Here is a 26,273-nt window from a genome sequence, read left to right as displayed (position 1 = left end):
TTTGTTAAGGGCAGGGCTCACAGTCAGTTGACTTTCTCCCTGTCACTCTCATGCCCTACTCATATTCATGTGGTCAGTAATCAGTGACTTTGGGGCTGGTACGTTTCTCAGGAATGACATTTTGCGCACCCTTTGCCCAGTGCTTGGCCCTTGTGGTCCTCCTGTTTCAGGTTACATTACTTTGATCTCGTCCCATAATCCCTTGTGGAATGCCTCTGCAACCACTACCATATCCCATATCTCCTGTCATGAGATCACTGTCAGTGCCTTACTCTGATGCCACCTTCTACAGAAAAATCTTTCCCTTTTTCTCTGAGCAAAAAGGAATATCTCCCCCCTCTAAACCCCAGAACAGAAAGAAGTACAAAGAAAGTACATCCATTTTGGAGTCAGTTAGACTTGGGTTTGAACACTAGCTCTGTTTCTTCCTTGCTGTGTGACTTTCGGCAAGTTAGTAACCTCTCTGAGCCTCATCTGTAAAACATTACCAACAATCCTTACATCATAGAACAAATGTCAAGATTAAGTAAGATAATACATGTGATGAGCCTAGTGCAGTGCCTGGTCTTAGTGGGCATGGGACAAATGGAGTTTGTGCTCTCTACAGCATTTCCTTCTGAGGTCCCTTTCTTAGGGAGCTGGTTACTTCCTTGGTTGTATTGTAGTTTTTTCTGTATTAGATTTTAAGCTTCTTTACTTGTGCTCAGAGAGCCTGGCACATGGTAGATGCCCAAGAAGGAGTTAATAAAGGCTGAAACTATACTTTTGTGTTTCTATTCTATCCTCTTGTAAAAAGCTTCAGGTAGAAAGACCACATGCTTGGGGTGAGAGAACTGTGTCCAGACTCTTCTACTTAATACCTCTGTGGCCATGAGCAGGGTGTTTAACCTCCCTAAACCTCAGTGTTTCCATATGTAAAACAGGGAGAATGATATCTGTCTCATAGGGTTATTGTGAAGATCAAACTGGCAGGATGCCTTATATTACTACTAATTTGCCCTATTTAAGCAAATCTGATATAGATTAGGAATCTTCTAAATGGGCCTTCTACGTTTAACTGGACTTACTCTGGGAAACAAATGTTCATAAACTTGTCTAGAATGGTAAAAAACATTAGCAGCTTTGAATGAACAATTTGAAAAGATGCTTTTGTGGTCTCTCATAACCCAATTTCTTTGAATCATCTGCTGTTTATTAGCAAGACAGGATCTGCTTTCTTAGGGTTTGAATATAGTGCTCCAGAGGGAGAGAAATTGCTGACTGGAGTATAAGTAATTAAAGCCAATGACAAAACTTTTCAAAAGTTAAGTGGATTAATTTCATTCTAAAAACTTCTGAGGTTGTTACCAGCATGACGCTCACTCGTTCCAAAGAAGAGAAAAATGATATCTTAATTGAAAAGTTCTTTCTAGGCTATCCTAGCAGCCTTTTCTGGGCTCAGCATTTATCACGGGCAGATGTGGGATTTTTATCTTGTTTGGTAATTCAGGTTTCCATTTTCTCAAGTCTGTTCTAACAACAAGCATCCCAGAGGGGTCATTGAACACTCTGGGGCTTCCCTCTCTGTGAATTGTGACTCCTCTGTTTACCAGCTTACCATCTTAATGGAATTCGTTTTCCATGGAGGGAATCTAAATTGCTCTGATTGTGACGAAAGCAGACAAATTCTCGCTCTACATTCCCCAACACACTGACTTGATAAATGGTGGTTTTACACAAAGGCCCGGTCATCTCTTGGGAATTAGGGAACCTTTCTGGGGTTGACTGGCAGTCGGCTTAACCACCAGGGGTCTTCAGCTTTCTCCTTTCCACCCTGAGAAGCACCATTTCTATTTTTCAAGTTATCCACATTAGGAGAATAGAACCTAATAAAAAACCTTATGTGGACGTACTTACTACATTCCGCCTTAAAAAGTTTATCTTACAGAAATACACTCATAAGTGGATAAAAATACATGAATAAACCATAAAAAAGAATGAGGTATTGATACATGTTACAGAATGGATGAGGCTTGAAAATGTTATGCTAAGTGAAAGAAGCTAGACACAAAGGGTCACATTTGTATGATTCCATTTATATGAAATATCCAGAATAGGTAAATCCATAGAGACAGAACACAGGTTGTCAGGGGCTCTTGGGGAGGGGAGAGGGCAGGGGATGGGAAATGGAATGAAGCTGTTTTAAGGGGTATGGGGTTTTATTTTGGACTGATGGAAATGTTTTAGGACTAGATAGAGGTGGTGATTGCACAACATTGTGAAATATACTAAATGCCACTGAATTGTTCACTTTCAAATGGCTAACTTTATGTGAATTCACTTCAGTAAATTAAAATGTATATATACATATACAGCCATGAATAAGGGTTAACAGTTGCAGCATTGTATGACCTAGTAAAACATAATGTTCATCAATTGGAGATTAAGTGAGTAAATTATGGTTCATCTAAGCAGTACAATATTATGTCGTTGTTAATAAGGATGAAATATATTTATATGTCCTCACGGAAAGATCTGTACAATCTAAATAAATTGCAGGACAGTTATCTTTTAGGGGTAGGCATTACAGGAATTTTAACTTTCTCCTTTAGTAATGTATTTGAATTTTTGACAAATATGTACTTTTATAATCAGGAGTAAATAGTAGGAAAAGAGAAAAAGAATAGACGCTGGTTTGAGAACCAGATCTTCTATTCCTTTCATCTTATTTAATGCCTAAAGGACGGGTGGCTTTCAGGTCTCCGAGCAGGATGGTGACAGCACAAGCGTTAGCTGAGTGTTTACCTAATGCTTCCTGTTTATAGTGCATTAATCTGGTTTCAGAAAAGTTGCTCCAAATTCTACCCAACAACCTACATATGTAGATTCCACAGTGCTTCTTTGGTTTTGGAGTAAGAAAAGTAGAAAAGAGGCAGCCAACCTCTGCCCAGCACAGTGCCTCTTACAACATGGGGATGCCAAATATACCTTCATTCGATGAATTGACTCCTCTTCTCCCTCAAAGTATATCTCTTCTAAATCTAATTAAGTCTTAGTCTGGTGTTCAATATGTGGTGCCATTAGGAACCAAACAGGTTTTCAGAGGGGGGTGACCTGGTGCACCCTCTCTTCTCTCCGCCCTCAGTACTTAAGTGGATCCTGCTGCCCCGATTGCCTTCTCTCTAGCTGTAGTGAACTTTGTAATGTAATGGTCTTTTTTTGGGGGGGGGGGGGGCGCTGCGTCACGCGGCTTATAAAATGTTAGTTACCTGACCAGGGATCGAACCTGGGGCCCTGGCAATGAGAGTTCAGATTCCTAACCACTGGACCACCAGGGAATTCCCTGTAATGTAATGGCCTCTGTTACATCTTTCCCTAGATTGTAAACAAGCTCCTTTGGGGCCGAGGCTGTCTTATAGTTCTAAAGAACAAGAGCAGGATATTTGTGTAGGTATCCCAATACAGGAAGGGGAAATGGAGACTTGCCATTCATTGGGGGTCTATTCTCTACCTTTCAGAACAGTCCAGGCTCTACAGACGGCATCCTACCTGTCCCAGCAGGCTGACCTGAGAAGCATCGTGGAGGAGATTGAGGTACAAATTTATTTTGGCAAGTGAATTTCCCAGCTTCTGTCTTTGAAACCCTTTAGAAGAGTCTTGCAGATAGACATGAATGATTTGTTATGGCCAGTTACCTTTCTTTTCATATCCGTGGCACACTTTTGTTCTTTGTATCAGAGCAGTATTTCCTAGGGAATATTTGTTAGGCTCGTATAGTTACACCATCAGTTAGGCAACAAACCACTTCAGTCTTTTGTAGGTACAGTCTCATAGTCTACAGATTTTAGAGCCTAACAAACCTGAAATTCAGATTTTTTTCTACTTCTTACTACTTTGTAATCTCAGGCAAATTATTAATGTCTGAGCCTCAGTTTCCTTACGTGGTGGTGGTTAGGAACAAGCGAAGTTCTAAAGTGCCTAGTACAAAATTAGTGCTCAGCAAGTGGTCACTGTGGTTTTTGCTATTCCACTACCCTTTCCACTGCCCACGACCTCCTGCTGCTCCGAGACTGCTTCCATGGACCGCAGAGCCGGGGATGACAGGCACTCTGACAGTGTCATCCCTGGATGCCCCACAGGCACATTAGCTGCCTCGTCACGTTGCGCAGAGGAGCAGTATGTCTCTCTCCATCCTTTAGAGCATTGAATAAGAAAGAGAAATGCTCTGCTCTGGAGGTTGTATCCAAATGGATGGCCATCGAATCCATCTGTGTCACGATGCTTCCAGGGTGAACTGTGGCTGGGCCCACTGGCCTTCTGCCCAGAGCAGTTGGTGCCTTCAGTGCCATGACTCCTGGGCTTGGGCTTGAGTCGAAGGGGTCAGGGAAGGAGCACCCCCAGAGCTGCAGAAGATACTGTTCTCTTCAAATGCCTATATCATATACTTTACTCTCTGCCTAAGCACCTTTTTTGAGAAAGCACTAAGTGACTGAGGTGGTCTGCGGACTTAGAGTGAGATTTCTCAAAACTGTGTCCGCACCGGGGTGACAGTGGTTTGTACATCTCATCTCTGTTATCACTTGACTTCCAATCTGCCTCTGTTTTGTTGTGACAGGACCTTGTTGCTCGCCTGGATGAACTGGGAGGTGTGTATCTTCAGTTTGAAGAGGGACTGGAAACAACGGCATTGTTTGTGGCTGCCACCTACAAGCTCATGGACCACGTGGGCACCGAGCCATCCATTAAGGAGGTGCCTGTCTATATAGCAGTTCTCGGGCGTGAAAACCAAAGGCATTGTTGGCTTTATCTGCTAAGGGTAGCTTTTTTCAGAGAGGGCAATTCAGTTAGCTTTGGGGTGTCTTAGGTTAGGCATTGAGAATGAGAAACAGAAAAATGTAAAGCCTGTTCCTGAGAAACTGGTTGTCAGTGGGATAGACATGTAAAGAAATTGTTATACTTGCTTTAAATGGGATACGGACACGTCATGAGGTAGTGGCAAGAAGGCCAAGTGTATTACTCTCGATCCACCCCCCATTCCTTCCTGATGCTCCTTACTGCTTGTCTCATGAGTGCTTTCCATGCTGGTGGCCTGTGCAAATCCTCTTTCTCTTGAGAAGTGCCCTGTACTTCAAAATTGCCTGTTCTCCTCTCTCCCCACTGACCCTCAGCAGTGCCTAAGTCTGAGCTAATCTGTGCTGATTGACGTAGTTCACTCAGAGGCATGTGTGTCTACCAGACGTCCACCAAGAGTTAATTCTTTTCTTTCTTTCTTTCAAGAGGAGCTTGTTAACCTGAAAGAACCTTTAGTTGGAATGTGTGTGGGAAGTCTTGTGAGTAGGACCCTCTTTGTACCACTTGTTTGTAAGGTTACCATCCCTTGATCTAAAGGACTTAAAATACAAGCTGCTGCTGTTTTAATTTTAGGAGGAAAGATTTGGGTTCCAAGTCAGAACTTTCACTTCTTTTGTGAATTATGAATGCATTGTGAGTTCTGTGCCGAGTTTCAAGTAAACAGTAAATAATTACCTGTCTTGAGTAATTTGAATTAATTTCGTATTTTCTCTGGAGGATATGATCTAATAATTTATTCATGTATTGGCATTTTTCTGTTGTCTTTTCCTTCATCCTAAGTTTAGGAGACCTAGAGATACCACGCTCTATTTAAATTTCTGTTATGGGTGAAAGTGCAAGAATGTGGGTCTTATGGTACAAATCATTTTGGGGTTCTCCTATACACAGTACAGTACATGAATTGGCGATATTCTACATAAAACAACTTAAACTTTTTTTTGCTTTATTCCCAAGCTGCTACTAACCAGGTATTTGGCTGGGATAATTTTGCTGTCACTGCTTTTGACATAACGATTCTGGTGAACAGTCCCCCATTTTAACATGTCAACAGCTTACTGATGGAAAATGTAATTGGTACAATTAAAGAAAATTATTTCATGTCGACTGTGAATAACACTGTCGGGAACAGGGAACTCTTTTGTTAGATGGTAGATTTTAAAAAACAAAACTGATTGAAGTGGAAAATGTTTCCTCTTAAGCAAACAACCTCTAGAATTTTAATAATGCCTTTTAGGTTCTACTTTTTTAAAAAATTGCTTTCAGTTTTCCCCTCTAAGCAGCCCATTAGTTCTTAATGGATAGTTATTTTAGTTTCTTTCTAATGTACACTTTGGCTGTGAAGTTTGGTCTTGTAAACACCAACTTAGCCCCAGCATACTGCTTAGAGGTGGGTTGGCAAGGAAGGGAGCTTGGGTGGGAGGGTGAGGGGAATCAAGAAAGGACATATTTTATTGTGGAAGGACTTTGGAGACAAACAGACCTACATGTGAATTTTGGTCCTGCTTCTTTTTTTCTTTCCATCGTAACTTGTAGGAGTTACTTAACTTCCTTTAGCCTCAGTTTCCTTATTTGGAAAGGATTGATATCAGTCTTTTCAGGATTTTTGTCAAGATTTGAGTTAGTGCTTGTAAAGCACCTGTCACAGTGCCTGGCACATATAGGTATGGAACAAATGGGTACTGCTATAGGTGTTTTATAATATAGTTTCGTATCTCAGTAGTTATCTAGAAGTACCTTGCATTTGTATAGTAAGCATCCATAAATGGTTGACAAATAAATGCATTAATTTCAGTTTGTACTAGAAGATGGAAAAAACCAACCAAATTCAAGTTTTACACTTAAATGCAGAATATGTGCTTCCCCCACCCCTACAAGTTTGGGTTAATGGCTAAAAGACCTTCCAAGTGAACGCCTAGAAACAGATAAGGAATGACTTGAGCCAGGTGGGGAGGGAGGGGTGGTTGTCCCACCTGCCTGACTGCTGCATTTCCCTTTTCTTTCAGGATCAGGTCATCCAGCTAATGAATGCCATCTTCAGCAAGAAGAACTTTGAGTCACTCTCAGAAGCCTTCAGTGTGGCCTCTGCTGCCGCTGCACTCTCCCAGAATCGCTACCATGTGCCCGTTGTGGTTGTGCCTGAGGGCTCTCCTTCCTACACTCAGGAACAGGCTGTCCTACGGGTATGACTTCCATGCCCCACATGCGCTGCTTCGATTGCCATTTCCAGTGTAAGGCTTCCAGAAATCCAAAGACTGGTACACAGCTGACTGTAACCCCCGTGAGGACAGACCCCTTAAATGAAGAGCAAATGGCGATGGCCACTGGGTGAACTAGTCACAGAATCCTTCAAGCAAAAGTGTGGAGTCCTAACCACTGGATGGCCAGGGAATTACCACCAGAGTATTTTAAATAGTATAGCTCTCACTAAATTAAGTGCTAGAAAATTGCATTTCTGGATTTGTAAGTCCAGATGTATAGAGAAGTCTTACTTCTAAAATGTATTTTCCAGTACCCAGACTTTCAAAATATGTTATTTTAAGACAGCGTTTTAAATTCCCAGGTAATTCTGGTACTTACAGTTGTTAAAATCAATATCAGGTCTCTTCCTTGGAGCCGACAGTGTATCTTTCTGCCTCTTCAGAGCATAGCCATCCCTCTCACTCAGCAATAAGCACGGACTGTTTTGGTGTGTTCACTCTCTGAACAGAGCAAAATGCACACGTTTAGAGTTTTCCATTCGTCATAATGAGGCATTTGTTGCTATTGTTTGGAAACCAGGTATAAGCTAAAATCTTTATAAAAAATTAGCATTTTATTTATGTCTAAACACACGGGTTCCACATAGGACAGTTCCATGTGTCCCCTAAGTTCTTCTGCTTCAGAGGACCCTACAGATACTCTCCTGAAGAAGTGCCCCGTATTCCAAAGTTGCCTCTTCTCTCCCTACCTACAAGTCACATCCCCTCATCAAAGACTGGGGTGAGAACTAACCTGATTAACATAGTTCACCATGAGTTAGGGGGAGCTAAGAGAGCAAAGTAGAAAAAAATACTGGCTTTTGAAGCTAGGTAGGCTGGGGTTTGAGTCCTTAGCCATGTGGTCTTTGGCAGTCTCGTAACCTCTTCGTGGCCTCAGTTTCTTCATCTGTAAAATAGAGATAGATTATGCTGTGTCTCAGACGATCGGTGGGAGGATATATATAAAGGCCTAGCCTGGTATCTGGCAAATAGTCGACTTTCAACAAATGAGTGTTATTACTGTTATCCATATTACTTCAGTTTTCCCATTGCCCATACCGTCCTAAAGTATTTTTCTTGCTAATAATTTTTTTTTTAAAGATACCGTAGTAGTGAAGTAGAGTGGGTAGATCAGGGGATCAGAGAGAAGGAAACATTAACTGTGTGATCTGGAGCCAGTCATTTTCTTTCTCTGGGCTCTGGTTTCCTCATCTGAAAAATGAGATCATTGGGTAAGATCATCTTTAAGATCTTCCCCACCTCTAACATTCTGTAATCTGTCCCATTCCCAAACTAATTGTGTTTTCCTGTATTTGATTTCCCATAGATAGTAGACCAAAGGTCAGTGATGGTTTCCTAAAACAAGATGGTTCTTTCCTGGCAGAGCTTGCTCCCTATGGGTAAAGCACCCACCCTAGAAGGAAAATCTGTACTCCCTCAGCTTTTGTTGCTACAGATAATTTTAAAATTTATTTCCAGTTGCAGGTCACCAATGTTCTGTCCCAGCCTCTGACTCAGGCCACTGTTAAACTAGAACACGCTAAATCCGTTGCCTCCAGAGCCACAGTCCTCCAGAAGACATCGTTCACCCTTGTGGGGTAAGAACTGAGCACATCTCTGTAGGGTGCCAATATACTTGTTTTGGAAAGTTAGCCTGCAGCCAATATAACCCAGATTTATGTGGTTATTACCATGATCATAAAACCAAATTTACCTAAATTTAGGATTATGCTTTATTTATAATAATATGAACATTTCCCCCATAGGATTAATATTCTTCTGTAGTCTTATCTTCAGTGGCTGTGTTATTGTTATGTAAATTTAAAAAAATTAAGGATCAATTTTTATATGAAACTTTGTTAAGTATTAAATTAGTAAGTTAATGAGATTGGGAACTGTGAGTTTTAGAGAGAAAATGCATTTCTTACACAGTCGTAAAGATACGTAGGCAATATGTGAAATTAAAAAGCAAAATCATTTTTACGAATGATCAGTAAAATGGTAAATGACATTGGGGGTTTTGCGATGTAGTTAGAGTTAAGAATTCTCTACCTTTTTTTTTCCCCTTTAAAATAAAAATTATTAATATTTTAAAATTAAAAGTAAGATGTGCCCTTTTTAGGAAATTCACAAAGCACAGGAAAGTAGAAATAATGCAGAAAATTACCTACAATTATACTACCCTACACCAACCTCTTTGAACATTTCTACTCTTTTTTTTTTTTTTTTTTTTTTTTTTAACGTGATTGGTATCCTACTGTAGACTTAGCTGTTTTGCATTTAATTGTTGAAGACTTACCCGAAGGAGGTGGGATTTTTAGGAGCTGAGAGGGGGAAAAAATGAAAAGAAGACTTTCGAGACTTGAAAAAGGAGGTCATTTTAGATCGTTTTGAAGTTTGCCCCTCATTATAATCTGTAACTGAGCAGGAGGTGGCCCAAGGCGGGTGGGAAGTTGAAAAGTGAAGAAGTGGTGCAACCCTGGACCGTCTCAAGGAATGCCTCACTTCGTAGGCCGTTTGTTATATTTGTGACTTTCCTATGTGAGTTATTGCTAACCCCACTGTCATTCTTAACAGGGATGTTTTTGAGCTAAACTTTGTGAATGTCAAATTTTCCAGTGGCTATTATGACTTCTCTGTCAAAGTTGAAGGTGATAACCGTTATATTGCAAATACTGTAGAGGTAAGTGCTTTTCTTGTCGTCCCCATCGCCATGTTAATATACACAAGGAAATGACCAAACAGGCACATAGCATTAACCATCTGGTATATTGACTTCACTTATGACCAAGTTAACGTGAATATGTTGAGAGGGATAGGTTTGAACTATGCTGTTTGACAGACTTAGCCAAGAACTTGATCATAGCAAGTTTTCTTTTATTTGTAAATTGTTCATTTTGCATTATAATTTAGCATTATTATCTTACATAAAATTTAGGAAGTAGAAAAAATTAAAATCACCCGTAATTCCACTGAGATATAAATATTCTTGAGATGTTTTCTGTGGTTGGCCTTGATAGATTTATTTATTTATTTATTTTTAATTAAAAAAATTTTTTTTGTTTTATTATTCCCCATGATAGATTTAGAAAAGTGCTTGATGCTAATTAGGGGACCAAAAGCATCAAGTGACCTGTAGCACCATAGTGAGTCTGTCTGGGTAAAGTACAAAAGAAAATTGGTAATCCTTCCTAATGAACTATGTTTCAGATGTTTAGCTGACTCTAATTTTGTTGAAGATCCACGTGCTTTTAAGGATGGAAGGCTATGCCTCATTTATCTGATGCTTTGTGGGAATGTGGTATTTCACATTAGTGGTTTTTCTAGCTAATTGAAGTTTGCCCCTTCAGGCACTGTGGCTTTCATTTTAACCTTTTTGGGTAGAAGTTTATTTAAGATGAATTACATATTTTCCTACTCTCTTAAACTATGGGATATGGTTTAACCTCTTATTCTGGCTTAGGATCATAAGTGTGAACCCTTTATTGAAAGCCTGTGACATGAACAGTACAGTTCTATGTGCTTTTGCTTATTTTATTCTTACAACAATCCTAGCAGATGCTTCGTTTCACAGACGAGACCCAGAGGGGTAGAGTAACTTGTCCAAAACCTCCAGCCTGTCTGTGCTTGGGTGGAACCCCTGCACAATACTAGTTTAGTCACTGTGCCTTAGTGAATATTGAGCTAGGTTAGAGGCTGCAGAGCTGTGTGCAGCTCCAGCCACTGGCCTATTTATAATATTACTTTGTCCTTAGTGCTGTCATTTCTCAATGTCTCTGCCACCGTGTCTTTGTTGCACCTACTTGACCACATTGTCACGCATTCTGTTGGGTCAGGGGAACTTGAAGTAGTACAGTGCCTTTCCCGAATAATTAAATATATGCTGTTTGTGACAGCTGTTTTCTTCGCTATTCAAATGTCATTTTCCACTCACTTCTCTTTTTTAATGAAACTTTTTCATCTTGAAATAATTTCAATCTTAAGTTGTAAAAATAGTATGAAGAATTCCTGTATACCCTTTACACAGCTTCCCCAAATGTTAACATCTTATGTAACTGTAATATTATTGTCAATACAAGGAAATTAACAATGATACAATACTATTAATTAATCTATATAACCTTAATTCAAATTCCACTAGGTATCTTACAAATGTCCCTTTTCTGGTCCCAGATTCAACCTGGGATCACATGTTCCTTTAGTTGTCATGCCCTTTTACTCTCCTCCAATTTAGGATAGTTTGTCTTTTGTGACCTTGACACTTTTGAAGAGTACTGGCCAGTTAGTTTGTAGAATGTCCCTCACTTTGGGTTTGTCTCATGTTTCCTCATAATTAAATTCAGGTCGTGCATTTTTGGTGAGAATACACCAAAAGTGATGCCCCTTCTCAGTGTATCCTATTAAGAAGTATATGCTGTTGATATGTCTCATTGCTGGTGATGTTAACCTTGATCACTTGTTAAGGTGGTGTCTGCTAGGTTTCTCCATTGTAAAGTTGCTGTTTATCTGCTTTGTAATTAAGTGTCTGGTGGAGTGATATTTTGAGACTCTGCAAATATCCTGATGATCTTGCCTGTAAGAGTTATTAATGTGGTGTTTGCCAAGAGGTGATTTTCTCTTTCATTCTTTCTACATTTATTAATTGGAATTCTACTGTAAGAAAAAGCTGTCCCCCTTCCCCTGCATTTAGTTATTCAGTTACTTATAATACTTTGGATTCATGGATACTTATTTTACTCTGTAGGTTATAATCCATTACTGTCATCATGTATTTTTTTTGCTCATATTATCCCAAATTTGGCCTTTGGAGAACTCCTCAGGTTGGCCCCTGTGTCACTTCCTTTTACTGAAAGGACAAGGCAGCTAGAAAGTTTGACCTTTTCAAAAGTGGGGCATTACTTAACATAGTTAGATCAAACATTTATATTAAAAGTTTGGCAGAAAGGAGGATATTTTCTGGAACTCTAGTCTCTCTGCCTTTTCTCTACCTCATGTCTGACCTTTTTGGGCAGGAGACATCTGATCCTAGTCCATTCACTAACACAAGATTTGGACAGAAATTATTGAACCTTGAAAATCCAGATTCTTTCAATTTTAGTTTCCTGCATTAAGGGGCCTTATTTGCAACTGAACACATTGAAAGGCAAACTTTTTTTTTTTTGGCCTGAAACCTCCTTCCTTCTACCTATACAATCTTGATAACAACATATCCAGTATAAGTGCCATACCCATACATCACAGCCGTTCTTAACCCTTCCTTTCTTTCCACTTCTGACTTCTGGTCAGTCACCATGCCCTGTTGATTCCACCTTTAAGTGTCTTTTGCATGATTCCTTTGTTTTTCAGCCTCAGTTTTCCTACTTGGGTAGATCCCAAGTAGGTAGATAGGTAGTTTCCAGCCAGTTTCACTGTCTTTAGTCTCTGCCCCTTCCATTTAATAAGCACCGTAAACACCACTAGAATGATACAATCACAGTGTTCCCCTAGTTAAACATTTCTTTGGTTCTCTATTGCCTGTGAATAAGGTCTAGACTCCTCATTGTGGCTTTAGAAGGTCCTCCACAGAGCACATGCGCATCCTTCATTGTGGCTGCGTCCCCATCCCCTCAGCCCTAGCTGCTCTTGACCACATACTCGTCCTCATATACATTTTATGTGCCCAGTACATGTAAAGCCTTTGGACTTCTCTTGTTTCTTCCATGGGGAATGTTCGTCCCCTCCCTTGCTGAACTACTCATTCTGTAAGGTCTAGTTCAAATATTCCTCCTTCATCTGTGCTCCCATAGGATTTTAATTTAATTTAATTTTTCATTTTGGACTATTTAAAAGATACAGAAAAGAACAAAGAATAATATAATGATTGTCATATACCTACCGGCCACTCATCTCCCTCAAGCCCTAACATTTTGCTATATTTTTCTCCTTTGTTTTATTTTGGTAAGAAGTAAAGCCCTATAGATTGAATTTAAGCTCTCTGTGTATTCCTCACTTTTTCTTCCTCTTTCCCCAGATTTGAGGTGTATGTTCCAATGCCAGTTTTTATATTTCTGCTACATATGTATTTTTAAGCAATTTATTGCATTGATTTGCATCTTACCAAAATTTATATGCTTCATTATACTATATGTATCCTCTTGCAATTTGCTTGATTTCACTCAATATTAAAGACAACTAGCCATATTTATGCACGTAGAACTAGAGCTACATGCATAAATATGAATAATTTTCATAAAATTGTCTTCCTTTTATGAATGCATCAGATTTATTAATTCATTTTCTGTTGTTGGACATTAAGACTTTCACTGTTACAGACAGTGCTGCTGTGAATATCCTAGTACGTTTGCTCATGCACATGTTGTTTATCTAGAATGAAGTTGTGGGATCGTAGGGTATGTTCATCTTCCAGCTTTATTAGGTTTTGCCAAATTGCTCTTTTCTTCATATTTGTACCAGTATTTGCTATTATGAGTTTGGATAATCTGATGGATAGGAAATGGTATCTTGTTGTTTCAGTGTTTTTCTTTGGTTTCTAGTGAGATTGAGCATCTTTTCTTGTGTCTATGGGCCATTTAGGTTTCTTCTTCTGTGAATTGTGTATCTTTTGTCTTTTTCTTTTGGTTTGTTAGTCTTTTAATTATTGATTTTTAGGAGCTACATATATTCTGGAGCTATATATATTAGTAAATCCCTAGTTATAAGCATCAGATATTGTCCCTCAGTGTTGCTTTATGGCATCTTTCAATGCACTGAAGTTCATTTCAATGAAGTCTAATTTAAAAGTCTTTTTTTCCCTAGATTGTACTTTTTGTGTCTTCAAAAAATTCTACGCTGCTCCAAGATCAAAAAGATATTCTCTAATATTGTCTTCTAACAGCTTTAAAGTTTTTTTCCCCCATATATTTAGGGCTTGTCTACTTGGTTTATTTTTGTTACTGTAGTATTTTACACCCTGTCCATAATTATTCTTACTGCATTGTATTACCATTGTTTGCTTATAAGTGTTGCTCTTTCATTGGGCTGGGTGCTCCCTATGGGCAGAGACCAAATCTTATTTTTTCAGTGCTTAGCTTCCATCTCAGACCACTTAAAAGAAGAAAAGGATGGAGTGGTCTAAAGATTAAAGATGTTTCCCCACATTCCAAGGCCCTTAGAACTATGGTAATTCATCTTCTAGGGGTGAGCCTTTTACCCTACACAAAGTAGCTTTCTTTTTTCTTTCAAATAACAGCTTTACTGAGGATATATGTAATTCACATACCATAAAATTACCCAGTAAAAGTATATAATTCAGCATATTTAGTATATTTAGATGAGAGTTGTGCAACCACTACCACCATCTAATTCCAGAGCATTTTTACCACTGCCAAAAAGCAACCCTGTGTCTATTTGTAGACACTCCTTATGCTATAGGAATATATCCTCCTCCCAGTCCTGGCAACTACTAACCTACTTTTTGTCTCTATGGTTTGCCTATTTGGGACATTTCATGTAACTGGAATAATAAAATATGTAGCCGTTTGTGTTTTTAACTTAGCGTAATATTTCTAAGGTTCATTCATGCTGTAGCATGTATCAGTACTTCATTCCTTTTTATGGCTAAATAATTTAGTATTCCATCGTGTGGATATACCTCATTTTGTTTATCCATTCATCACTTGATGGACATTTGGGGTATTTCCATGTTTTGGATATTATAAATAACGCTGCTGTTTACATTCATGTACAGGTTTTTGTTTGAACACCTGTTTTCAGTTCTTTCAGGTTTATGCCTAGGAATGGAATTGCTGAGTCATATGATAACTCCATGTTTAACTTTTTGAGGAACTGGCAACTCTTTCTCAAAGAAGCTGCACCATTTTACATCCCCACCAGCAATGTGTGAGGGTTCCAGTTTCTCTATATCCTTACCAACTCTTGTTATTTATTGTCTGTCTGTTTCATTTTGGCCATCCTAGATGGGTGTGAAATAGTGTCTCCTTGTGATTTGATTTGCATTTCTCTGATGGCTAATGATACTGAGCATCTTTTTATGTGCTATTTGGTCATTTATGTATCTTTTTTTGGAGAAATGTCTATTTAGGTCTTTTCCCCATTAAAAATATTTTATTTTGTCTCTATTTCTTCCTTCCTAATCTATATACTTCTTTTTTCCTTTTCTTATTACATTGTTTGTCTTTTTATGTTCTTGAGTTATGAGTTCTGTATATATTCTTAATACAAGTTCTTTATCAGATATATGATTCACAGATATTTTCTCACAGTCTGTAGGTTGTCTTTTCCCTTTCTTGATGTTGTCTTCTGAAGCACAAAAGGTTTTAATTTTGATGAAGTCCAGTATCTTTATTTTTCTTTCATTGATTGTGATTTAAGTGCCGTATCTAATAAACCGTTGCCTAATCTGAGAGCATGAAGATTTACTCTTACGTTTTCTTATAAGAATTTTATAATTTTAGCTCTTACATTTAGGTTTCTGATCAATTTTGAGTTAATTTTTGTATGTGCTGTGAGGTAGGGGTTCAGCTTCCTCCTTTTACATGTGGATGTGCAGTTGTCCCAGCACCATTTGTCAAAAAGACTGTTCTTTCCCTATTGACTTGTCTTGGCACCCCAGGTACTGTTTGACAGCTCCCCATTTGCTCTAGTTCCTGAAGAGAATAGGGCAGAGTCCCCACATTCTAGCCCTTTCCCTTTCCGGGACTCCCCCAATAAACTATTTTCGTGCCAGCTGCAAAAAAAAAAAAAAAAAAAAAATCAGTGTGACCATAAATGGTTGCAGTTATATTCCATTAATCTATATTTTTATCCTTATACCAATACTATGCTGTCTTGATTGTTGTAACAGCTTGGCTTTTTGTTACATCAAATTTGGTGTTTGCACAAGTGTTTCTATGGTCGTTGGAAAAATTAAATAAGTACAAAATAACAAATGGCTAATAGCTGTTACTCATGCAATGATAATAAGCTCCCATCGAGGCCATTGCTGTCCTTTTCCTTCCCAGTGATGGAGTAAGCGTTAAAAATCTCCTCTCTTCATTATGTTAAGCTTTATGCGTGTGTGTGCGTGTGTGTGTGTGTATGCCTGCCTATGTGCACGTGCATGCTCTGACCTCTGTCACATATGCAACTTTACTTTGTAATTTCAGTAATAGTCATGCTTAGAGCCTCAGAGCGGGTCAGCAGGTCCTGTTTACTCTCCTGAGAGATGCTTGACATTGGTCAGAGTGCATTAATGGTGGTTTGGTGTGGAGGGCCTGTAATAGCACTCATTGACTTTGGACTTGCTGTCAGGGGAAGCGTGGGTTTTAGAAGCTGTCATTAGCATTAATTGCCCCTAATGCACCATCATTTTTGACAGTAATGAGCTAAACAGGGAGGTTATTACTCTCAGCAGAAAGACTGCATTTCCTGGCGTTAAAACATTTTTTGAGGTGTATGTGGCGTGCAGTACAGGCAAAAGAAGGACTAGTTGATTCACTGTAAAGCAGGCTTAGCTGCATTTAAAGTGGCTAAACAAGTCCCTTTCTTATTATAAAAACTAATCCTGCAGTGTTAGTTTGAAGGAAGAAGCAGCTAACCAACAGGGATCCTACTCTGAACTCTTTACAACAGGGTTTTGAAAAAACCTCAATTTGCTTTAAGAGAGTAGCATAAAAATGCTTTTCTTTTCAGTGTTTCCAGAGACCCATTTTTAGTAAGGTTTTAGGAGCGGAAGGACTTGTTTTAAATGGTTCCTTATTTAAGAACAGCCCTGCGGTGTTTCTGTGCAACACAGAAAGCTGTAACTTAGGAGGCCTTTTAAAATTAGGGCTGAGAGCAAACCCAAAATGACTTGAGTTCACTGCAGTTTGCCCTTTCATTATTCCATGTGTCTGTATTGTGAATGCTTATAATGTCTTCAGAACAAACATACAGTTGAATCTTGATTAGCAGGCTTTAGTGACCGTGTTATTATTGAAAGTTTATAGTCAGGATTCTAAGTAAAAACCCGCAAGTTGATGGCTTCCTTATTCACTATAATTAGGATACACTGAGGAGCCTTACATAAGTCTTTAAACATGTTTGTGTTTATCCATCTGTTGAAAGGGAGAGTGATTGTCTTTTAAATCATATTTATTGGGTGGTACTTTTTTTTTGGCTGTACTGCGTGGCATGTGGGATCTTAGTTCCCTCACCAGGGATCCAACCTGCGTCCCCAGCATTGGAAGCGTAGAGTCTCAACCGTTGGCCACAAGGGAAGTCCCTGAGTGGTACTTTTTGATACAAAATCGTTTATAAAGAAGAAAGTATTTGTCACACAATGCCATTGCTCAGATAATCCCTATTTTATTTTTATTTATTTATTTATTTATTATTTTTTGGCTGCGTTGGGTCTTCACTGCTGAGCACGGGCTTTCTCTAGTTGTGGTGAGCAGGGGCTACTCTTTGTTGCCGTGTGCGGGCTTCTCATTGCAGTGGCTTCTTTTGTGGAGCACAGGCTCTAAGGTGCGCTGGCTTCAGTAGTTGTGGCACGTGGGCTCAGTAGTTGTGGCTCATGGGCTTAGTTGCTCCGCAGTGTGTGGGATCTTCCTGGACCAGGACTTGAACCTGTGTCCCCTGCACGGGCAGGCAGATTCTTAACCACTGCGCCACCTGGGAAGTCCCAATCCCTATTTTAAAAAAAATAGGAGTAAAATATGCATGTAGTTAAAAAAATTCAAACTGCAAAAAGGTATATAATGAAACATTAGAGCCTTCTCTCATCCCTTCAGTCCAGTCCCTCTCCTTAGAGCAGGGGTTCCCCACCGCCAGTACCACTCCGCGGCCTGTTAGGAGCCAGGCCGCACAGCAGGAGGCGAGCGGCTGAGCGAGCAAGCGAGGCTTCATCTGCCGCTCCCCATCGTTCGCATTACCGCCTGAGCCACACCATCCACCCGCCCACTCCCCCACCCCCACCCCCACCCCCGTTCATGGAAAAATTGTCTTCCATGAAACTGGTCCCTGGTGCCAAATGGTTGGGGACCGCTGCCTTAGAGGAATCCATTAGTAACAGTTAACTGTGTATACTTTGAAAAAGAAGGATGCCCATATCATTGAATGTATGCATATCCTTTCTTATTTACACAAAAGTGATCATTCTATGAACAGTTGTATTCTTTGCTTTTGTTACAAAGTAGAGGCTCCCAGCTTTCCCCTTGGGGTCTATTCAACTTGATGGCCTCCCCCCACCCCTCATCCCCCCACTCCCCTGCCATAATTCACCCAGTTGCCTGGACTCAGTGACAGGTGATGTTAAATATAATTCTGCCAATAGATTGCTGTGTATTCAAAAGTAGGTGGTGGTATCTCCATATCAGTCCATAGACACCTAGGTTGTTCTTTTTAATTGCTCCATAGTAGTTCAGAGTGTATGTGTATATATCATTATTTCTCTAACTAGTCTCCTCTTTATAGACATTTAGGTGGGATGATGATTTTAAAATCACATTTACAAATTAAATGAGTGAGTCCTTAAGAGAATGAGTCGCAGAAGTGAAGAGGGAATTATCTAGTTAATGTTGATGAAGATTGCAGAGTAATTACCCGTGAAAACAGATTATTTTTATAGCATGGAGTATTGCTAAACTCCTGCTTATCCTGAAACCGGAGGACTGCCTAAGCCCTCCTGCTACACATTTCCCACTCCCCAAACAAGGGCTGCCCGAGGCTGACTTGGGTCACAGTTCCTTCTGCTGTGCTTCCATAGCACTTTGTCCATCCCTGCATTAAAGCAGCAGCCTGGTCTGTTATAATTTAGCTTTGCCTTTATGCTTCCCTTTAGGACAGGAAGTGCATCTTGCCATCTCTGTCTGTCCCTGCACCTAGGTGTTCCAGATGCTCTAGGGGGATATAGGGAAGTGGTCTCAGTGGGGTGTCTTGCTAAAAATCAAAGCTCTTTGGCTACTTCTTTGCTTGAGCCTTCCACTCCAGTTTTTCTTCAAATGGAAGTGCTGTCAGTGCCTCTGTGGGTTGAGCTTTATAATAGCAAAGTTGGCTCTGGTTCCAAGCCCTGAATGAGTTGTGAAGCTGTTTGCTCAGCAGAGTGCCCAGGAGCCAAAGTGGAGGATACCAGCTCTCTCCTTGGTGGTTTATTCAACTTGAAGGCCATTTGTTCCCCGCCCTCCCCCACCCCCCACCGTAGTTCACCCAGTTGCCTAGATTCAGTGACAAGCTATGATGCTAAATATAATTCTGCCAATAGGCGGCTGTGTATTCAAAAGTAGGAGGTAATAATATGCTTATAGCCTTCGGTAATCTTTTACATTTAGGGTTGTTTTTTTTTTTAAAGCAAAACAGAACACCCCTATTCAACCTGATAATTGAGGTTGTTCTCACAAAATAGTTATTATGGAGGCTGTTAAAAGGAATTACTTGATAACTATCTTTATCCCTTTAAAATTTTTCTTCTTTGCCCTTGGTTTGAGGTTCTCACACCTTGATAGTGCATTTTAGAAAAATGCTGAAGCTATCCTTCAATTATTTGCCCAGGCTTCTATCTCTATTCCTTGATCCTAACTTAGACCGTAAACCAGTGTATTTGGCAAGGATTTCTTTAAGCATTACATTCAAGCTTATCAAATATTTGGAAGTCTCACAGATATGTTTACACATTAAAAGTGCCTTGGGATTGCATAATTTGCACATTCAAACTTAGATTTTAAATAAAAAATTTAAATAAAAAAAATAAAAAATTTCCCGAGTAGACTTTTAGCATGTTTTCTGTCTCTTTTGGAATTTTACGTTTATTTTAATCTAATTTTTAAAAATTTCTTGTTTACTAGCATTGGCTGGCCCCTCTTTGTGAAAATGTTTATAGGGAATGTATAGAATTTAAGCAACGTAATAGTTAAGATGGACTGGTTTTGTGCTTGTAACAAACTCCAAATCTCAGTGGCTTAAAACAACAAGTTTCTTTTTTGCCCATGCAAGGTATCTTTAATGTGTCAGCTGGAGACTCTGCTTCCCGTTGCCCTTACTCCAGGACCCAGGCTGAAGTAGCAAGCCCCTCTGTAGGTCGTCTATGTCCATGTCAGAGGAGAAGAGAATCACAAACCGACTCTTAAGCTTCCACTTGGAAGCGACACGCTTCTGGCCACAGCCAGTCACATGGCCATACCTGACTCCAGGAGGGCAGGGAAGTCCATTTCTGCCACATGCTCAGAAGGAGAAGCAGAAGTACTTGGTGGATGGCACAGATGACTGCCATAGCTTCTTAAATCTTCCTGGGCACACCTATAGTCTCCTTGGCACAAACTTAAGTGTTGGCTGGGAAGTTGGACAGGAAGGTGCCTAAGAACATGGACTCTAAGTCAGGATGCCTGAGCCTGAGCCCTGGCTCTGCCTTACTAGCTATCTGAACTTGAGTGAACGGCTTCATCACTCTAATCTTTAATTTCCTCATCTGAAATAGCACTACCTTAGAGTTGTGGTGAGGATTAAATGAGATCGTCTTTAGAAGGCCAGTGTCTTTCACATAGTAAACACTCAATAAACATTAGCTGTCATTAGAATTGAGTACTTGTTGATTTAAATTATTTGAAGGTTACTACTTAAGGAGTTTCTCCCTTATTTATTTTAAAGTACACATGAAGATACCTACTTTTTTTCTTTTTGTCTCTTTTTTAATATATACCATTCATTCAAAGCCAAAGAAAGGAAGAAGGGATAAGAATCAAGGAGTTACTTTTAGGCCTCAAGATGGAAGAGGTAGAAATACTACCTGGATGGGTCAGTTTTAATAAAATCATTGAAGACTCCTGTCCTAGGATTTTTTTCATGCCTTTACTCACAAGTAAGAGAAAAATTTGGATATGTATATTAATTCCTGGTATACTCACCAGCTGACTTGGCGATTTTCTTCTGTGTTTCACCCTAGCTCAGAGTCAAGATTTCCACTGAAGTTGGCATCACAAATGTCGATCTCTCCACTGTGGACAAGGATCAGAGCATTGCACCCAAAACCACGCGGTAGGTGGGATGCCTCCTGGGCACAGGGAGAATCCAGGCTTGAGCTGGGCGGAGCATGCCTGGGCACCGAGCCCCTCCAGACGTCATTTCTGTGTCAGCAGTGACCCAGCTTGTACTCCAAATTAAAGAGGCTGTCATTCCTCTGGCACTGCATCAGGGGTGCTGCTTGGCATCCAGACAAATTTGGGGGTTGTCTATATCAGTGATCAGTCCCTGAGCAAACTGTTTATTAACAGTCCACAACGAGGTAAGGAGCTTACCTCAGAATGTAAGTCTACGTCAGTCAGCTGTGTTACCAAGCACATTATTTAGTTCAGATGACAATTCTTTTTAAAACAAGACTTTCTTTGGGTTTTTTGTTTTGGCCGCACTGCATGGCTTTTGGCATCTTAGGTCCCCAACCAGGGATCTAACCCTTACCTTTGACAATGAAAGTGCAGTGTCTTAACCACTGGACCACCGGGGAATTCCCTAAAACAAGACTTTCTTTTTTTTTTTTTTTTTTTTTTTTGATTTTTAGAAATTTCATGTAATGTCTGAAACATTTATATTAACATATTTTCATACATATTTCCATACACATACAAATATAAGATTTTTAGAAATTTCATGTAATGTCTGAAACATTTATATTAACATATTTCCATACAAATAACCCAGTGAAAGTTTAGTATTAGTTGTTTTGTTTGTTTTTTTATACTGCAGGTTCTTATTAGGCATCAATTTTATACACATCAGTGTATACATGTCAATCCCAATCGCCCAGTTCAGCACACCACCATCCCCACCCCACCGCAGTTTTCCCCCCTTGGTGTCCATATGTCCATTCTCTACATCTGTGTCTCAACTTCTGCCCTGCAAACTGGCTCATCTGTACCATTTTTCTAGGTTCCACATACATGCATTAATATACGATATTTGTTTTTCTCTTTCTGACTTACTTCACTCTGTATGACACTCTCTAGATCCATCCACGTCTCAACAAATGACTCAATTTCGTTCCTTTTTATGGCTGAGTAATATTCCATTGTATATATGTACCACAACTTCTTTATCCATTCGTCTGTTGATGGGCATTTAGGTTGCTTCCATGACCTGGCTATTGTAAATAGTGCTGCAATGAACATTCGGGTGCATGTGTCTTTTTGAATTACGGTTTTCTCTGGGTATATGCCCAGTAGTGGGATTGCTGGGTCATATGGTAATTCTATTTTTAGTTTTTTAAGGAACCTCCATATTGTTCTCCATAGTGGCTGTATCAATTTACATTCCCACCAACAGTGCAAGAGGGTTCCCTTTTCTCCACACCCTCTCCAGCATTTGTTGTTTGTAGATTTTCTGATGATGCCCATTCTAACAGGGGTGAGGTGATACCTCATTGTAGTTTTGATTTGCATTTCTCTAATAATTAGTGATGTTGAGCATCTTTTCATGTGCTTCGTGGCCGTCTGGATGTCTTCTTTGGAGAAATGTCTATTTAGGTCTTCTGCCCATTTTTGGATTGGGGTGTTTGTTTCTTTAATATTGAGCTGAATGAGCTGTTTATATATTTTGGAGATTAATCCTTTGTCCGTTGATTCATTTGCAAATATTTTCTCCCATTCTGAGGGTTGTCTTTTCGTCTTGTTTATGGTTTCCTTTGCTGTGCAAAAGCTTTGAAGTTTCATTAGGTCCCACTTGTTTATTTTTGTTTTTATTTCCATTACTCTAGGAGGTGGATCAAAAAAGATCTTGCTGTGATTTATGTCAAAGAGTGTTCTTCCTATGTTTTCCTCTAAGAGTTTTATACTGTCCAGTCTTATATTTAGGTCTCTAATCCATTTTGAGTTTATTTTTGTGTATGGTGTTAGGGAGTATTCTAATTTCATTCTTTTACATGTAGCTGTCCAGTTTTCCCAGCACCACTTATTGAAGAGACTGTCTTTTCTCCATTGTATATCTTTGCCTCCTTTGTCGTAGATTAGTTGACCATAGGTGCGTGGGTTAATCTCTGGGCTTTCTATCTTGTTCCATTGATCTATGTTTCTGTTTTTGTGCCAGTACCATATTGTCTTGATTACTGTAGCTTTGTAGTATAGTCTGAAGTCAGGGAGTCTGATTCCTCCAGCTCCATGTTTTTCCCTCAAGACTGCTTTGGCTATTCGGGGTCTTTTGTGTCTCCATACAAATTTTAAGATGATTTGTTCTAGCTCTGTAAAAAATGCCATTGGTAATTTGATAGGGATTGCATTGAATCTGTAGATTGCTTTGGGTAGTATACTCATTTTCACAATGTTGATTCTTCCAATCCAAGAACATGGTATATCTCTCCATCTGTTGGTATCATCTTTAATTTCTTTCATCAGTGTCTTATAGTTTTCTGCATACAGGTCTTTTGTCTCCCTAGGTAGGTTTATTCCTAGGTATTTTATTCTTTTTGTTGCAATGGTAAATGGGAGTGTTTCCTTAATTTCTCTTTCAGATTTTTCATCATTAGTGTATAGGAATGCAAGAGATTTCTGTGCATTAATTTTGTATCCTGCAACTTTACCATATTCATTGATTAGCTCTAGCAGTTTTCTGGTGGCAGTTTTAGGATTCTCTATGTATAGTATCATGTCATCCGCAAACAGTGACAGTTTTACTTCTTCTTTTCCAATTTGTATTCCTTTTATTTCTTTTTCTTCTCTGATTGCCGTGGCTAGGACTTCCAGAACTATGTTGAATAATAGTGGTGAGAGTGGACATCCTTGTCTCGTTCCTGATCTTAGAGGAAATGCTTTCAGTTTTTCACCATTGAGAATGATGTTTGCTGTGGGTTTGTCATATATGGCCTTTATTATGTTGAGGTAGGTTCCCTCTATGCCCACTTTCTGGAGAGTTTTTATCAGAAATGGGTGTTGAATTTTGTCAAAAGCTTTTTCTGCATCTATTGAGATGATCATATGGTTTTTATTCTTCAATTTGTTAATATGGTGTATCACATTGATTGATTTGCGTATATTGAAGAATCCTTGCATCCCTGGGATAAATCCCACTTGATCGTGGTGTATGATCCTTTTAATGTGTTGTTGGATTCTGTTTGCTAGTATTTTGTTGAGGATTTTTGCATCTATATTCATCAGTGATATTGGTCTGTAATTTTCTTTTTTTGTAGTGTCTTTGTCTGGTTTTGGTATCAGGGTGATGGTGGCCTCATAGAATGAGTTTGGGAGTGTTCCTTCCTCTGCAATTTTTTGGAAGAGTTTGAGAAGGATGGGTGTTAGCTCTTCTCTAAATGTTTGATAGAATTCACCTGTGAAGCCATCTGGTCCTGGACTTTTGTTTGTTGGAAGATTTTTAATCACAGTTTCAATTTCATGACTTGTGATTGGTCTGTTCATATTTTCTGTTTCTTCCTGGTTCAGTCTTGGAAGGTTATACCTTTCTAAGAATTTGTCCATTTCTTCCAGGTTGTCCATTTTATTGGCATAAAGTTCCTTGTAGTAGTCTCTTAGGATGCTTTGTATTTCTGCGGTGTCTGTTGTAACTTCTCCTTTTTCATTTCTGATTTTATTGATTTGAGTCCTCTCCCTCTTTTTCTTGATGAGTCTGGCTAATGGCTTATCAATTTTGTTTATCTTCTCAAAGAACCAACTTTTAGTTTTATTGATCTTTGCTATTGTTTTCTTTGTTTCTATTTCATTTATTTCTGCTCTGATCTTTATGATTTCTTTCCTTCTGCTGACTTTGGGTTTTGTTTGTTCTTCTTTCTCTAGTTTCTTTAGGTGTAAGGTTAGATTGTTTACTTGAGATTTTTCTTGTTTCTTTAGGTAGGCTTGTATAGCTATAAACTTCCCTCTTAGAACCGCTTTTGCTGCATCCCATAGGTTTTGGGTCGTCGTGTTTTCATTGTCATTTGTCTCTAGGTATTTTTTTATTTCCTCTTTGATTTCTTCAGTGATTTCTTGGTTATTTAGTAACGTATTGTTTAGCCTCCATGTGTTTGTCTTTTTTACGTTTTTTTCCCTGTAATTCATTTCTAATCTCATAGCGTTGTGGTCAGAAAAGATGCTTGATATGATTTCAATTTTCTTAAATTTACTGAGGCTTGATTTGTGACCCAAGATGTGATCTATCCTGGAGAATGTTCCGTGCGCACTTGAGAAGAACGTGTAATCTGCTGTTTTTGGATGGAATGTCCTATATATATCAATTAAATCTATCTGGTCTATTGTGTCATTTAAAGCTTCTGTTTCCTTATTTATTTTCATTTTGGATGATCTGTCCATTGGTGTAAGTGAGGTGTTAAAGTCCCCCACTATTACTGTATTACTGTCGATTTCCTCTTTTATAGCTGTTAGCAGTTGCCTTATGTATTGAGGTGCTCCTATGATGGGTGCATATATATTTATAATTGTTATATCTTCTTCTTGGATTGATCCCTGGATCATTATGTAGTGTCCTTCCTTGTCTCTTGTAACATTCTTTATTTTAAAGTCTATTTTATCTGATATGAGTATAGCTACTCCAGCTTTCTTTTGATTTCCATTTGCATGGAATATCTTTTTCCATCCCCTGACTTTCAGTCTGTATGTGTCCCTAGGTCTAAAGTGGGTCTCTTGTAGACAGCATATATATGGGTCTTGTTTTTGTATCCATTCAGCCAGTCTGTGTCTTTTGGTTGGGGCATTTAATCCATTCACGTTTAAGGTAATTATCGATATGTATGTTCCTATGACCATTTTCTTAATTGTTGTGGGTTTGTTTTTGTAGGTCCTTTTCTTCTCTTGTGTTTCCCACTTAGAGAAGTTCCTTTAGCATTTGTTGTAGAGCTGGTTTGGTGGTGCTGAATTCTCTTAGCTTTTGCTTGTCTGTAAAGCTTTTGATTTCTCCATCAAATCTAAATGAGATCCTTGCTGGGTAGAGTAATCTTGGTTGTAGGTTCTTCCCTTTCATCACTTTAAGTATATCATGCCACTCCCTTCTGGCTTGCAGAGTTTCTGCTGAGAAATCAGCTGTTAACCTTATGGGAGTTCCCTTGTATGTTATTTGTCGTTTTTCCCTTGCTGCTTTCAATAATTTTTCTTTGTCTTTAATTTTTGCCACTTTGATTACTATGTGTCTCGGCGTGTTTCTCCTTGGGTTTATTCTGTATGGGACTCTCTGCGCTTCCTGGACTTGGGTGGCTATTTCCTTTCCCATGTTAGGGAAGTTTTCGACTATAATCTCTTCAAATATTTTCTCTGGTCCTTTCTCTCTCTC

The 26,273-nt window shown here is 39.1% G+C and overlaps 1 protein-coding gene across 2 annotated transcripts in view; it reads left to right on the top strand.

Annotated features, from left to right (window-relative positions):
- The window catches only part of RPN2 (ribophorin II), a 60,081-nt gene that overhangs the window by 18,151 nt on the left and 15,657 nt on the right, over positions 1–26,273 (top strand). For both annotated transcript variants that reach the window (XM_068565403.1, XM_068565402.1), the window contains exons 5-10: positions 3,498–3,573; positions 4,595–4,729; positions 6,834–7,010; positions 8,547–8,665; positions 9,645–9,750; positions 20,959–21,050. In XM_068565403.1, the coding sequence (XP_068421504.1) occupies positions 3,498–3,573; positions 4,595–4,729; positions 6,834–7,010; positions 8,547–8,665; positions 9,645–9,750; positions 20,959–21,050 (705 nt within the window). The remainder of the gene's footprint in view (positions 1–3,497; positions 3,574–4,594; positions 4,730–6,833; positions 7,011–8,546; positions 8,666–9,644; positions 9,751–20,958; positions 21,051–26,273) is intronic.

Source organism: Eschrichtius robustus, chromosome 16 (assembly GCF_028021215.1).
Source record: "Eschrichtius robustus isolate mEscRob2 chromosome 16, mEscRob2.pri, whole genome shotgun sequence".
Lineage (NCBI taxonomy): Eukaryota > Metazoa > Chordata > Mammalia > Artiodactyla > Eschrichtiidae > Eschrichtius > Eschrichtius robustus.
The sequence above is the reverse complement of the archived record's forward strand: the minus strand, read 5'-3'. Positions and strand labels throughout refer to the sequence as shown.